The following is a 16322-nucleotide window of genomic DNA, read 5'->3' on the forward strand; positions in this document are numbered from 1 at the left end:
TTGCAGGCCTTTTTCTTTTCTTTTTTTACTTTGGGCAGGGCGGTGCAGACAAACGGGGGCATCATGTTACGTTTCCATCGCGGCGCCGCTTGGAAACAGAGAGCTCTGGTGGCGAGGGGGACTCAGTGCGCAACGGTCCCGGGCCCTTAGTGCGTCATCTGGGGCTTGTGCTCAAAGCATTTCACCCATCGACGAGGCCAGAACAAGTGATAGATAATTAGTAATAGTCTCGTTATAATTATCCAAAGGGTACAAACAATTTCTAGTTGTCATTGATAACTAAATGTTAAAAAAAAAAACAGAAAACAGAGACATGCTTATTCATGGGTTTCAGCTTCCTGTTTGTAGATGACATTCTAAGGACTTTTCACCAGGACTTTTCACCATATAATTCTGTGTTTTTATTTGCCAATTGCTATGTCAAAGGTACTACTTAATAATCACTCTTATACCCGTGGATTGTCATCAAGTTATTGGGACTATTGATATTAAAACCTTTTTAGGCCATAATAAAAACCTGTTAATGAGTAAAGCATCTAGTATTGAAACCCTTGTGCACATGAAAACACACCTGCCTGACAACCTGACATATATTCAGGTAGATCTATTAATCATAGTCACAAGAAATGATGCTCATGTATGAGTAGTCTTGATCATTACTATGATGCGCATCACTACAGACGCTATTGCACCATTAATGTTGATTAATGTTACTGGCTGGTTGTGGATTGTCTTCATTCCTTACTTCTGCCCATGCAGGTATGACAGCATGCCCAATTACTCGGAAACAAGTTCATTCAGAAGGACAAACCCAGAAATACCTGAATGTACCAAATCAGCAGCAGGTAAGTGTACACAAGTGTGGGTGTAATCCATGGTTAGGATTAGGCATGTTGGAACTTTGGTCTCTCTTGTAAAAAAAATACAGCCTATTTTATCCTCCATTCAAAATCAACACATGAACTATGAAAAACAAGTCTTCACAAGATTCCACTTTATTTGAATGCATAGTATCTATCTTCAATTAAATTATAGCACCAAACTCTCAGCATATACAAATATTTATTCACACAGCATGAATTTGAAAACAAAAATATAATAGATGGGCTCTAGATATAGTTTTAAAAGCAAGCGCTGAAATGAAAAACAATGGCATCTTTGTACAGCATCCTATAATAGATTGATTACATGTCTTTCTTGTTGGTCCACAGCTGACGTAGCCTTTGGTTTCTGCTGCCTGATGCTCCTTCATCTCTTATAAGGGCTAATTACATTCACGAGGCGGCCGGCTTCTGCTTCTCTTTGCATCGACTCAGCACCTTCTGCATTTCCGCCTGGATGTCGGCCACTCTCTTGGCCCACTTCCGCCGGACCTCATCCTCGTCGTCCTCAGTGACAGCCGTGTAGGCCATCAGCGCGATGAGCCCCATGTGGAACAAGTGTGTGATGTGCGAACATCTGTGCTCCATTATCTCCAAATCGCCATCGCAATGATCCATATACACTTTAAGCAGGCTCCTTCCAAACAGCGAGCCTGATCCCATCACACCGTTGTAATACACATTGAGGCTTAAGTCGCTCTTGTCTCTTTCATAGATTTTCTCATAGGTCTCCATGTGAATCGTCGTCCTGTCCGGATCCTTCTTCAGCTTAGCCACCATTGTGTTAAAAGCCCCGTATTGATGTTTGATGTACTCCTCATACTTGCCGTAGTTTTCGTTTATCTCATTGATCTGGATTTGCTTCAGACATTTATGGTTCTTCTTGGAAATGACCTCCAGTTTAGAGTTGATCTCCTGGAAGTCGCCGTCCATCGGGTGGCCCTCTTCATCCACGAGGCCTTTGCGGGCGATCCCGACCAGGGACGTAACGATCCCGAAGAGAGGGTCGATAGAGGAGGCGAAGGAGGACACCTTTTCTACACAGCACAGGACAGTAGCGGCGTGTTTCTTTATCGTTGCTGCATCAGCCATGACTGCGCCGAGTCTTCACCCGCTCTGAGTGAGTATGTGTGACCTAAACGTAGCAGAAATCAAGTTAGACACCGGATATCACAGTCGAAATGTGACAATTGATTTTGCTTGTTGAGGACAGAAAAGGTGACACTATAATGGACTTTGGTTGAAGGCATATTAGTAATCATTATGCTAGGTTTTGTTGTAAAAACTCAATAATAATATCCACTTTTTGCTCCATGGAAAATCAAACTGTTTACACAAATGCTTAAAATATGACTTTATTATCAATTTGGTTATTTGAGTTATAAGTAGGGTTGGGGATTATAACAAAAAATATATGTATATATAGATTTTGTTTCATTAAAAACAAATAAAATGGTCTTCAAAATACATGTTCGTGCCGCTGTTCCTTTAAGAGCTGCAGTTTTGGTCTAGCCATCACAATTTGATCTCATCCTTTTTGTTTACAGTTTTTGTCTTTTCCTGACACCATTAATGTAAAGTCTTCCAGGTTATTGCGATTACAACAACCGTATTTTTGACAGAATCCAATCTATAATAAATTGGCAGACTTCGTTCATTCATTTTATGTTACTAGTTTTCATTCTTAACAAGCATAACTGGTCTTTTCAAAAGGAAACATAAGAAACAATCAAGTGGAACAACACAGGCCCATTCAAAACGTAGCCTGCTCACAAACCTCAAATATGCATTGATCTAAATTATGATTCACGACAAGCACGCTACTTGTCGAGTGGGCGTGACAGTTTCAATATTTTATGCCGCTTGAACATGTTTCGGGTGAAGTTAGCAAAAGATTTCCAGATGATCTCACACTATTGTAGCAAACGCTCAAGGCCCGGTCTCGAGTTGCACCGCCTGTGGCCCTCACGTCTCCAGCTGCTGCACATATGCCACTCGCACAAAAGACACTTCAAGCTTTCTGTTACCACCACACAACAACTGCGGGCTCAAATTTTACACAAACTGTGAGATGCTGTGTAAAAAAGCAACGGGAATGGGCTTTTTTAACCTTTTTTGGGGGGTGATGTTTACAAGTTACGTTGCAAAAAGCAGAGCGAGTTTGAAATATGTAGACTACCTTTACTTATACCTTCTGGTGTTGTTGCAGTTTGCTATGAATATACTTTTACTTGCTGGGTAAACTAGTCAAAAGTAGTAGCAGTAATTGTAGTTATAACTGTAGTAAGTAAGTAAGTAAACCTTATTTGTATATACAAGTGCTTCACAGTAAAAATAGACAAATTCAATGACAAATATACAACAAAAATACAGCAGATTTTAGCAGCAGCTCTGTCAATTAATTAGTAGTATCACTGGATTTAGTTGTGGTTGTGGTTTAGGATTGGATTTTATTTACCAAGCAGTTATAATTATTATATTTCAGTTCTAAACTTGACAAGTTCTAGCAGCAGTAGAACAAGATTTGATTTAAAATTTACTTTCAAGTCTGCAAAAACAGAAGAAAAAGTCATTCAGTCTTTTTCTTTTTCTCATGTAACCTTCTTGTTAGGGCTTTTACATGTTAACATTATCTTTGAAGAAGTCATGCTTTTATAAGAATGTTTTTGTTTTTGTGGTGAAATATTCTGCACGTTATTATGGTTTTGTGCGTAAGACCAATGACTGTAAGACAAATGGCATTCCATAATTGCATATCTTTGGCATTATTCACCCTTCTCAATGTTGTCTTTCTGGAAAATTAACTAAAGGACAACAGTGGGTGTGTCCTCATCATAGTAACAGAACAGGGTTTAAAGCAAACACATGGTTACAGGCCACAATGTTTTACATATTTTCAAGAATCAGAAGAAATTCCCACATTCAGTGCTACTTTGTTTGTTTTGGAGACCACCTTTGTATCATTTCCTGAGTCCTGCCTCTCACACACAAAAAGGAACCAGCCTTGATAACTGCCCACATTTTCCCACCCCCACCACACTACATTATCACAAACCCAAACCCAGCATGTTTAAAGTTCATAAATCTGTGGCAGGATGATATCTACTCACCTCCAGATAGAGATATTGTTGCTGTGTTGTGTCTACTGCTGCTGTCTCACAGTCTTCTTTCCACCATTTTATCCAGTCAAATTAGGACGGCCCATTTTTGCCATATAAGGACTGAGAAACGAGGAAGTGACCAGCCCATCCTGTGTCCTCTGATTGGCTGAGAGCTGTTTTTCCATGTACTGCGGGACTGGGGGACTCCAGTGTGCAACCACAGGCTGTGAAAACATGCAGGTTTGACAGGGAACTGCTTTTCATTGTACTCTCTTAATTGTGTGGGCCCTCAAACCAGCATTAGTGACTCAATACCTCATAGATTAGCACCACATACAAATACACTCTGCAATGTCCGGCTTTTTGTAAATCTCACAACAACTACACATTTTTGCATAATCCCATATGTCATTTATTACAATCAACTCTTTTATATGTCCAGCCTACGCTTAACTGAAAGGGGTGCAGCCTGTATACAGCAGCAAGACAAGTTCAATCATATTTACATAACGATCATAAATATTTAAATTCTATACCTACCTACACTTTTTATAACATTTTATAATGTTATAAAAAGGAAACCACCACTTAAGCATGCATGTTAAGCCCTTTCTATTTTTTGAAGAGATATTTATGATATGAAAGTTAAATATATAGACACTGTACTGGGAAATTTGTCCTCGGGATTTGCCCCATCCTTCGATGCTGCAGGGGTGACCTGTGAGGAGCAGTGCAGCTGGGCCTGGTCAGGTCTTTATCTGGAGGATTTGCTCATGTTATAGGTTAGTGGAACTGGCACGCCCTGGGGAATCCCACCCAGACACAAGGAAAAGTATGTCAAATCTGCGCAGAAAGGCCAAAAAGGCAATAAAGATTATTATCAAATTTTGTATTATCTAAAGTTTATGCCATTGTTTATGATTGTTCCTTGAGTTACTAGATTATTTTTCAAAGCATTTGTGTTTATTGTTGAGTCAACAAAGCAACAAATAAGATTAAACCCTAACCCTAACCCATAAACTCAATATATACATATTTTCAAATTTACAGAAATTCAATGGACTGTATTTTTTTTCAAACCTTTAGATTTACTGTAACTGATCGGAACTGAACGGTTCTTTGTCCTTTGTTTAACTGTTGTGATGAACAGATTTTGCCTTTGTCCTTTAGATTCCCTGGACAGCTCCCTCTGATTTATCAGATCTTGGCAGCAGCACAAAAACACAAGGTGACTTAAAGTGTGCTTTCAGACCTGAACATGTTTCACTTATTGCAGTTTTTGTGGGAGTTGACACAGGACTCTCTCATCTCATTTTATTCATTTTCTTTTTGACCCACACAAACCATCTACACTTCTATCATTTCTAGGTTTTGACGATGCTCCAGTGTCAAGACAAAATCGTCATCAAAATATGGCGCAGTGCCCTCTTGTGGCGGGTAGGTTCACCTACAACACAACTTTGGACGTCTATATTTAACAGTATATTGTATAGTTAGCTGCTGATAGAGCTGTGATTTTGTATGAACAGAAATATCAGAAAGAGTGGAGAGCAGGTAATAATAATAATAATTTAGAGGTATCAATTTGAAACTGATTTTGTGGTTTGTGGATGTAGCCAGATGTAATTGTAATGGTTAAGAAAAGCACTTTAATTTAAATACACATTTATTTTATAATCTTACAAAGGGTAAATAAGTAATTAGTATTGTAATTATTTTTACAATATGTAAATGTAAAAATGTATGTGAATGTTTCATTCAATTATTACATAATTATACTGCTGTTGCTTTTATTTTGAATGGACTTTTGTTTTGGAAAGCACACTGGGTGAAGTGGACACTAGAGAGAGCTTGACATCCAAAACAAAGACATAAGCCAAGCTCAAAGACATGATTCATGTACAGTATCTGTTAAATATAATAGATCCATGGTCATCACCTACACGCAGTCAGGCACAAAACCCTCTAGCCAAGAGTATAAATCGCTGAGCATGCCCACAGTAAAACTGTTATCTGAATGGGATAAGTTAACAATAACTAACAACAACATCCTATATCGCTACAGTAAGAACACAACATGTTTATCCAGACATGTACAAAGAGACTGTTTTGAGCATTGCATAAAGAAATGGGACATCAAGGCATTGATGTGAACCACATCACTTGTGAGAGACAGATTTTTCTGGCCCCAAATGCAAAAACACATTGAACAGTCTGTGAGCTGTTGTTCCTGTGTGAAAAGTAAGAAGCCAAGTCGAGAAACAAGAACTCCTTTAACCAGTATTGTCACGTCCCAACCTTTTCAGTTTGTGTCAATAGACACTAACCTTCATGTCGACAGATGTTCGGGAGGCTACGAGTACATATAGTTTTTAATAGACCAGGCATGTCCAAACTACGGCCCAGGGGCCAAATGCGGTTGAAAAGACCATTTACTGTAAATCTGGGAAAATTCAAGCATTTTGATGTTATACCAACCTAATATTAATGTTCCAAGTCTTATTAAACGTGTGGAGGCTCATTGAAACAATGTCAAATGGTTCACTTCATTGTCGGGTTGTCTGTGGCCCTCTGCTCCGTATGTAGAAGCTTACGCCAATATCAAAATCAGGAAAGACAGTTGCAGACAAAATTTATAATGATTATTCACTTAAGCTTGGTTTCCATTCACGGTTACATCATGAACAAGGGGGCGAGTTCGAAAACCAACTTTTTGCACAACTGTTGAAACATTGTAGTACTGCAAGCTCTAGAACGATTCCTTTTTATCCTGAAGGAAACGGTCAAGTTGAAAGATTATAGAACACTTCTGCAAATGCTAAGGATGCTTACAGAAAAGGAAAAGTCGAACTGGAAAGAGTCACTGAATTAAGTTATTTTCGCTTACAATGCCACCAGGAGCGAAGTAACAAGCTTTTCCCCATCATTCTACCTGTTATTTGACAGGGCTCCACGGACATAATTTTCAAGAAACAGGGACAAATGACCAACAAGAGAATATTAAAAAGTGGAAACGTCAAATGCAGGAAGCCTATGAAATAGCAAGAGAAACGTTTAAAAAGAAATCATCAGAGAGAGGAAAAGGGAACCACAACAACAAAGTTAGAAGTTCTGTTTTGGAGAAAGAAGACCGTGACCTTGTAAGAAACATGACCCCTAGAGATGTGACGGGTAAACTTCAACCACTGGGAAGAGAGTGTCTATAAAGTTGTGCGTCGAGTAAACAAAGATCTCCCTATTTATGAAATTGTGCCAGAACAAGGTAAAAACAGAGACAGTAAGACGAAAGCAGTGATGAAGACTGGTGCCTCTGCTACTACCCAACTCAAGCTCAAGCAGCAGAGCAGCCACAAGGTGAAAATGTGCCATCAGAAATGGACTCTTTTAATGATCCTGCAGGCACAGACCAAGATGAAGTTGACAAATCACCAGCAGGAATACAAGCACACACAAGAAGTGACACCACAACCATGAGCAACATCCGTCCTGGAAGAATACTCATCTCCCAGCAACGCAGCCACCAGTGATGATCTCCCAGGTCCTCGAGCGACCTCATGGAGCTGAACCAGACACTACAACAGCCACGCAGAGAGAGACGTCCGCCAAGGCTATTCACATATGATGAACGGGGTAGGCCGTCTTGTTGCAGTATCTGGGCGCCATGTTACCAGCGCCAACCCTGTGGTCTACAAGTTGCAGAGACTTCTTGGAGGTACCCAAACATGTTCCACTATTATGATTACCAGTCGTTGTATCGATGCATTAGAGCACTGTAACAGACATTCATAAACCTTTGGTGATGAGAAGTCACAACATAGACTGTTTATACAAGAACATGAGTACCAATAGACGATGGACTGTTTTCTAAACAGCACTTACTTGAATTTCATTGACTGTTATATAACAGAGAAAAGCACATGAGCAATACTCCAGTGACAAGTTGAGATGTCAGAAGTCAATCCAGTGATTCAGTAAAGAGTGATAACCTGCACAGCTTGTGGTGGGATGTGATGAGTGACTAAGACATAGAGACTGAACACTAAGAAGACAAGATAAGATAAGATAAGCCTTTATTTCTCCCACAATAATTTATAGAAAACTTAATAGAAAAGCTCTTATATTATAAAAAAAGTCTTGTATTCTTAAAAAAAGTTAAAAAAAAAATAATAGTAACAATAGTAACAATCTTATTTACAGCAGTTATATGGACGGAGAATATCGCATCAATATGATTGACGTTATGTCAGAGTATTGCGTATGAATATGACAGTATTGCAGATGATTAAGTCAGTATTGCACATGGGTATGACAGTATACACATGTTCAGGGCTAACAGTGTTTGTTGTAGAGTCTGACAGCAGCAGGAATGAAAGACCTGCGAAACCTCCTTCACACAGCGAGGGTGGCTCAGTCTGTCACTGAAGCTGCTCTCCAGAGCGGACAGAGTGTCCTGCAGAGGGTGAGACTCATGGTCCAGCATAGATGTGAGTTTAGCCAGGACCATTTTAAGACATATTGAGAATGAAATGTTGAAATATTGCTAACATGTTTATATTGTTAATTAAGCTGTATGTTCAGTGATAGTTACAGGCACTTAGAAACATGTTCAAGGCCTAAGTACGATGTCGGGACGACATCTTATTTCCAAGGGGTGTGTGTAATGGTTAAGAAAAGCACGTTTATTTTATAATCTTACAACGGGTAAATAAGTCATGAGTATTGTAGTAAATGAGTAAATGCCATGTTTCATTCAGTTATTACATAATTATACTGCATTAATGTTGCTTTTATTTTGCTATTTTTGATTTGGAAAGCACACCGGGGGAAGTGGACACTAGGGAGAGCTTGGGTTCTGTCTCGGTCATTAAACCACTGCCTTGAGACCGTTTTATAATAGATCCATGCTTGAGACGTGAATCGCCGTTCTTGTTTCATTCCCCTTTTCAGAGACCGTGGTCGTAACATAATCATTTTATTAACATGTTAAATTAAAACAAATAAAAACATTTATTTGACTAAACTTACCAAAAATTGGCTTGATAAAACAAAGTTTGCTCATTTTTTGTCTTTAAAATTTGAGTAAATCGTGTTTTGAAATGGATAACAACAAATCCTTCTAAACTCCTATAATCCATCACAAATCTCCTTGGAAAGTTTTGTGTATGTAGCTACTGGGTAGAGCTTTGAAATTACAATGTAACACCGTACATACATATATCTATGGCTGCAAGTTGATTAAAGGAAATGTGAAACTTGTATGTGTAGTAGTTAACATTAACATTAATTTATACCTTTCTAGATTTATTTGGGTAATTTTTTGGTACAGCCCCTTGTATTCTAAGTGTTTGTGGTCTAACTTTAAAACATATAATAAGCACTGTTTCAGAAAATATGGATAACAAACTTGTTTATATGGATTATAAAACTTGGTTGCCTCCTGTGGCCTGTAAAAATGCCTTGTATGTAAACTACAGTGGGTAATACCAGCTGCCCAAATATTGTCCCATCATGAAAAGGACAAGGCTGTGGGGAAATATTTGACTTTTTCACACAGAGATAAGCGACAGAAAGCGAAACACCTGCAGCTTTCTTTATGTTTTATACATTTCACAACTAACTCTCTCTAACCCTCACACTCGGGACCCCTGTGTATTTATATGGGACAAACTGTACTTAAATTGGCACAACATCAGAATTATTGCGCTGTACTAAGCTACGTAGAAAACCAGAAGTGGATCTTTAAGTTATACTGAATTTACATTGAATTAAATAAATGGGTTTTGTTACAACATACAATGTACTTAAGTTATAATATTTTGAAATACAACATTCTATACATTAATTTTTTTCTATACATAATTTTTATTACATATGTTGGAATCAGAATAAAATCACAAAATAAACCTGTTAGAATTGTGCGTTTTAAATTAATTGTCTAATAAATTGTAAGAGTTATATAATATATATTCTTACGTATGACATTTTTAAAGTTGTTTTTAAACGTCTGTGGCAACTGATTAACTCAATGGAACAGAAAAGACTCAAGAAACACACAAACTCACACGCTGTACAACGTCATCTGTTCCATTTTCCCCACAGTAACGTCCCGGGTCGGCGCGCCGCCTCAGTCATTCCCTTGGACCCCTCGCTCTCACAGGTCGATCCCAATCCAGTCTGTGGTGATCCGGACCAGGGACCAGCTTTTGGACTCAGGTATGTGGACTACAGCTGGACTTTTACACCAGACCCACCCACCAGCAGCATTCACACACACAGAGACAGAGATGTTTTGGGATTATGAAGATTAAGGTTTCCATTCAAACTGCGCAGATGGGTGCACTGGGGGCACCTCACAGCAGACGGGTTAAAATGGTTTTGCTGTTTTTGTTTTCGTTCCATCTGTTTTTGTTCCGTCTGTTTTATTTGTGCAGTTTAGACTCCTGCCAGAAAGGACCTAAATGTTAACGTATAGCAATTCAACAAAAGTGGATTTTATTGAAAATATTTGAACTGTTTTTATTTTTGTTAGATATTTACATACTTTCTGTGTCTTTCCCTTTGCAGATTTGTAAGATCCAGTAAAATGAAAAGAGACATTTTTCTAGAACTAATTTTACTTTTGGGGTGAGTTCAACTTTTTTACATGATAATATGAAATGCAATATCTGTAAATTGTTTTTCTTTATTTAATTTAGTGAAAGGGGCTTGTTTGCCACATTGCTGAAAGAAAACGTTAATTACAATCTTGAATAAGATAATTATGTTAAAAAGTGATTGAATTATGCATTTATTTTTAGTTGAGTTTATTTTGTCTTTCTTTAAGAAATATTTGCCATTTCTTCTAATTTTTAAGATAGAAAATGCTTGCATTTTTCTTATTTTAAGTAAAACAAGATATTTATGACAAGATAAATATTACTTACTTACGTACTTATTATACAACAATTTTTCACATGGTAATTTTTCAACCGTTAAACATACATATTAAAAAGCTTATTTATAATCTTACTTATCTTTTTTTATTTTCTTACTAATAAATGCATGCATCAAAATCCTCTCTTGGTTTTAGAGTCACTGGTCTGAGCTCCAGTGCCATCCAGCGTCCGGACTATGACGACACCCCTGACCCCGAGTTCCTAAACCCGTCGTGGATGTCCCATCTCCACGACGACCAACCGCTGTCTGAGGTCACCATGCCCGGCACCCACAACACCATGGCCCTGTTCGGAGGAGTCTACGCCGAATGCCAGACCTGGAGCTTGGCCTCACAGCTGCGGGCCGGGGTGCGCTTCCTGGACGTGCGAGTTCGTAACGTTAAGGGCAACCTCACCATCCACCACGGGGTCTCGTACCAGCGGGCGCATTTTGGGCACGTCCTGGAGGGAGTGGTGGACTTCCTCACAGAGTTTCCCACGGAGACGGTGCTGATGAGGGTGAAGGAGGAGTTCAGTGAGACATATGACATCTACGGGGCGGTGGTGGACTATGTTCACCGCTTTGCCCGTTGGGACATGCTCTGGCACAGCCGCCTGGTGCCCACTGTGGGGGAGGTACGAGGCAAACTCATCATCATGCAAGACTTCTCTGGTCCAGACCTGGGCATGCGCTACGGGTCCATGGACATAGCCGACCAGTGGAAGGTATGAGGACACACTTTATTAATCTGTTGAAATACACATGAAACACTACACTACAATGAAAATATATTATACCATAAGTAATTTATTTGAGATCGGCAATAACGTTATACTGTATAAATAAATTGATTGGTATATTGAATTTTTGTTTCATGCGCATGAGTTAGGTATAACTTGTATGTCATATCAACAATAATCTTGCAGAACACAAAAGAAATGTCTACAATTTCAAAGTTTATTTTAAATATTTAAAACACAAAGGCACACTGCTCGAATCATAAGACTACAATATTGATAGCCTCAAAAGAAGCTAGAGAGCTTAGCCCACAACTCAGATTCCGAACATTTAAGTTAGAAACTATTCACAAGCCAAATGTTCTTATCATTAAAACAATATTTGATCTGTCCGGTCTGGTTGTTTCCACATTTTTTCCTGATTTCAAGATGAACCTGCAATGTAAACTTACTTACAGTCCATCAGCTCTCATCTGAGTATCACAAATATCAGCATCAGAATTCACAAAAATATACACATAAACAAAATACTGTTTACAATACAATACGATTTGAACTTAAAAACAAACTGTTACTACATTGACTTATTGCTCGATATACGATATACGATAAATACTTTCTGGGGTTCAGTACTTAATGCATGTACCGTTTCTATGCATTTGAGCCGTATGGAGCATTGAATAATTAACATATACTGCATGACTCATTAATGATGCTAACTAATTGCTTTATCTATACTTTTATGACATTTTTTTAATTTTTTCTAGAGTCTTCTACTTTAGTGTTATTATGGCAAAGGCAGAAATTGTATATATTGTTTATAGTCATATTTTCAATAGCAAATATATCACTATATCAGAATGTGTTATTGTGACAGGCCTAACAGTTTCTGATTACTACCATTAATTAAGTTTACGTCCACAAACTATTACATGTTTTTTTGTATTGTTGACTTTTTATATGCTGTTCAGGTGCCCACTCTTCTGCACGTGAAGGAGAAATGGCAGAGCGTCTATAACCACCTCGAAGCTGCTCCCGGAGGAAATCTGGCCCAGATCTTCCTCACCTTCAGCAGCGGGGCGGGGCTGTTCGCGTACCCCAGAGCCGTGGCCCAACGTGTCAACCCACAGCTCTACGAATACCTGGAATCCAAGACTGACCTGAACCAGCGCCTGGGCATCATTTGCATGGACTTCCCCGCCGCGCCCATGATTCAAATGATCATTGATTTTCAACTTAGAAAAGAGTTTAACCCGGTCTCTACTGTGGCAAGTGTGAAAAATACAATTGAAAGCATCAGGCATAATTTTTTTATGAAAAACATTGCTTGAAATAAAAAGAAACATTAAATACTGAGACTGGCGCTCTTATTTTTTTTTTAAAAACATCACATGTATAGTTTATTTACCAAATGTGACTTCTACTCTCACCATTACATTAAAGGTGCACTATGCATGTTACTGCTTTGTCTGGAATGTTCCACAGTATGGCATTAAACTTATCTATCTCCATAAGGGTAAGATCTGTGGAAATGCGAGTCTACTTACACTTACTACTTACCTAAAAATGCATGTATTTAATTTTTTTTTTTTTTAACACTTAAATAAATGCAAGAGAGAGTAGATTTATGGAATGCTGTGGAACATTCCAGACAAATTACATATCTCTGGAGACAAGCAGGTGATGGACCCCCCCAACAGAAACCTATTTCAATGGACGCTGGTAAGGTTGTTTTTTAAGTTGTGTAGCACTTTGGGACCTCTGTCTGTGAAAGGTGCTATACAAATACAATTTACTTACTTATAATTGGCTCCCTAAACAACAAAATATCCTGTCTTATTCTGCATGAAAACAAACATGTTCTGAAATGCATTATTATTTTATCATTTCATAGGCCTATTTCAGTCTTTCTGTCAAAATGTACAACACTTTTAATAATAAAGTGTTGTTCTAACAGGATCAAAAATCTAACCAAAATCGCAATACTTGTCAGATAAGATTGCAATCAGATAGTTTTCCCCAAATTGTGCAGCCCTTTAACACATTTGCACCTTTGTGATTAAAATGGTTTGATTGATAGACAAGGGACAATGAGTAATGGAAACAAGTATACTTCGAAATGTGCATGTTTGAACTGACAAGCTCTTTCATCGGAGCGCCATTTTGCACATATTTTCATCATCATTAGTTGCATAGGTTAACTTTTTGAACACCTTCCTCATTTACCCTTTATCTAAAACAAGAAATTATGTTCTAAGCTTGGCAAGCTCTATTTTCACTACATATCCCTGACTGATTTAGGCTCACTTGTTTTCTGCTTCTTTTGGTTTGCATTAAAGATGCCTATGCGTTTTTGGTTTGTGGCCGATAACATCACAAACAGTCTTCACATGCGATCAGATATCAGGAGAGTTTCATCACAATTTCCTCTGAGTCAAAAGCTCAGAGCATTGCATTGCGGAAAATAACTGCTGTCATGTTTGTGTCTCAACATCCAGCACGTTTGTGAAAGCTGAGCGCAAAGACCAAGAAAATAAAAAGCTGACCATTTGGGATCTGAACAGGTATGTCCACGAAAGCATATTATTTATCATCATTTAATCCTCCTTTATTGGTTATTTTTTTCTAGACATGGACTCTGCTCCTGCTGATGCACCAAGGCCTCAAAATGCATTGATAGTGTCATCTATTGGTGAGTTTTTGGATTGCATTGACATACATGCATTTGTAGAATGATGCACTTATGTTAACTGTTTTATTTTCCTGTTGACAGCCTTGGTTAATTTCATTTGGTGGATGGTTTTACTTGCAGCCATTGGCTTTGGTATGTTTGTCATACACAAGCCACTACACCACATTTGTAAGCCGGTTTCAATGGTATAATAAGCGTTTAAACTCAAATCACATACATTCAGAAGAAATGTGTTTTTTCCATGCCATGTTGAAAGTCACTTGCACACATTTCTGATTTTGAAAGCATCTGTTGTCATTTCCTTAAATACATTTACTGAATATAAATTTACATGGACATGAGAACTAGTAAACCTCAGAGAATGAAACAGTGCTCATAATTTTTGTGAGTTTTTGTAATTGTTTTTGTATATCTTTCTCACAGGGGCCATTCATTTGCACAGTTGTCCCGCTGAGCCCTATATTCCCATCTTCATGATTGTCCTGGGATCGGTCAGTCTGGTCTCTCTGACTTTGACTTACACCAAGAGTATTTGGACTCACCGCTCTGTGGTATTGATGACCTCGACTTGTATTGGTCTTCTGTATCTCTTTGACTTCTGCTGGTTTATTTCAGGTGAGAAATTGTATTATTTTTGTATTAATTGCTTGTAATAAATGCAGGAATTATTCAAATGTAACATTTCTGGTGAGGGTCCACCACTTGCGTTTCTCCAGGATGTTTTGCCTTGTCTGGAATGTTCCACAGTATGGCATTGAACTAACTTCCTTCAAATGAAAGGTGTTTTTATTGCTTAAAAATACCTTTAAAAAAACTCTTTTCTATAAGCATAGTTGCCTCCGTACGGCTCTTACATGTAACTTGGGCTGGTGGCTTCAGTTGCTTGTTCCATATTTGTTCCATGTTTAATACCATATTATGTAACAGTCCAGGCAAACCAATAACATCTCCATGGAGACAAGCAAGTGGCGGATCCATAGACATATAAATTAAGGCGGACCTTCCATCAGAAAAGTTACATACATACATACACCTACACATACATTGCATTGTGTTTCCTATATAAGCAACTATGTATAGTTAGTAGATAAATTGCATTTGTAAAATGTACTAGTAGTAGCAATGTAATGCATGTAAATTAGAATAATATCCAAACGCAACTTGGAGCTCAGACCTTCCCATTATGACACTAACATTTTTTTTAAAACTCACTGCTGATAAGGTCTAACACTGAACTTTCCCTGTATTTATTACTAAATTAGTAACAACATTTTTACAGGTGTCAGTCTCCAAATGTTTTACCCTTTACCTGTGTATTGTGCTATCTCCTAGGCTCAGTGTGGATCTACAGCGTTTATCCACCCGACTACTCAAATCGTGATTCTACTCATTTCTGCTACAAGCCTTTCTACTTGTTTGCCTTTGTCCTCACCACTTTGGTTTGGGCGACCACTGGTCTAATGTTTCTCTGTGGAGGTTGTTTCTTTCTGTGCACTTGCTGCACAGCTGTAGGAGCAGGACGGAGCTGGTTGTCCGCTCGCATCGGTTTCTATGGTTCAACTGCAACCAGTGAATATAAACCAATTACTGGGGATGTGTAAAATGTGTTGAATTAAACTGACTTTTATTATTTTGTAGGTTAGCTTTTTTATTTACGAACTGTTTGAGAATTTACACACTTTATCATGATTATTTATGTGTTTGTAGAATTTTCAGGATATGCAAAATACTGATAATCTTGACACTGATAGATGGCTTTATGATGTTAATCTGTGTTTTAGAAAAAATACACACATTATAGCCTATTTGTTAATAGTGTAGCAAGCCTGATCCTGCACAATTCTGTACAGTGCCAAATATATGTACAGTGCAGGTCAATAAATTGTTTTAAAGTCTAATAAATAAATCCAAAATGTGTGTTTGCCTTGCTCATGTTTAAGTCTAAGTATCTTTGCTGGCTGTCTTAGAAATTGAAATTAAATTATATACTTGTGTA

The 16322-nt window shown here is 38.1% G+C and overlaps 3 protein-coding genes across 6 annotated transcripts; 2 read left to right on the forward strand and 1 right to left on the reverse strand.

Moving 5' to 3' along the window:
* Positions 1-981: 981 nt before the first annotated feature.
* rpz2 (rapunzel 2) lies at positions 982-10231 on the reverse strand. Of its 2 annotated transcripts, none has more exons than XM_072447947.1 (2): positions 10045-10231; positions 982-2016 (listed from the first exon to the last, which is right to left on the reverse strand). In XM_072447947.1, the coding sequence occupies exon 2, from the start codon at positions 1971-1973 to the stop codon at positions 1275-1277; it is 699 nt and encodes a 232-aa protein (XP_072304048.1). In that variant the 5' UTR covers positions 1974-2016; positions 10045-10231; the 3' UTR covers positions 982-1274. The 2 variants fall into 2 exon arrangements, with proteins under 2 accessions (XP_072304048.1, XP_072304047.1); XM_072447946.1 differs by lacking the exon at positions 10045-10231 and adding an exon at positions 3992-4192.
* Positions 10088-12990, forward strand: LOC140361979 (1-phosphatidylinositol phosphodiesterase-like). 2 transcript variants are annotated; one of them, XM_072447945.1, is made up of 4 exons: positions 10088-10195; positions 10547-10606; positions 11052-11622; positions 12606-12990. In XM_072447945.1, exons 2-4 carry the CDS (start codon positions 10566-10568, stop codon positions 12963-12965), a joined length of 972 nt encoding a protein of 323 aa, XP_072304046.1. In that variant the 5' UTR covers positions 10088-10195; positions 10547-10565; the 3' UTR covers positions 12966-12990. The 2 variants fall into 2 exon arrangements, with proteins under 2 accessions (XP_072304046.1, XP_072304045.1); XM_072447944.1 differs by lacking the exon at positions 10088-10195 and adding an exon at positions 10217-10345 and having other exon boundaries at positions 10546-10606.
* An 856-nt stretch (positions 12991-13846) lies between these two features.
* On the forward strand, positions 13847-15999 carry LOC140361449 (transmembrane protein 272-like). 2 transcript variants are annotated; one of them, XM_072447159.1, is made up of 5 exons: positions 13847-14198; positions 14264-14326; positions 14408-14458; positions 14750-14941; positions 15659-15999. In XM_072447159.1, the coding sequence occupies exons 2-5, from the start codon at positions 14266-14268 to the stop codon at positions 15925-15927; spliced, it is 573 nt and encodes a 190-aa protein (XP_072303260.1). In that variant the 5' UTR covers positions 13847-14198; positions 14264-14265; the 3' UTR covers positions 15928-15999. The 2 variants fall into 2 exon arrangements, with proteins under 2 accessions (XP_072303260.1, XP_072303259.1); XM_072447158.1 differs by lacking the exon at positions 13847-14198 and having other exon boundaries at positions 14224-14326.
* Positions 16000-16322: the final 323 nt, after the last annotated feature.

This window comes from Eucyclogobius newberryi, unplaced genomic scaffold (genome assembly GCF_026437365.1).
Source record: "Eucyclogobius newberryi isolate DKJ021-1_F unplaced genomic scaffold, fEucNew1.0.hap1 SCAF_16, whole genome shotgun sequence".
Lineage (NCBI taxonomy): Eukaryota > Metazoa > Chordata > Actinopteri > Gobiiformes > Gobiidae > Eucyclogobius > Eucyclogobius newberryi.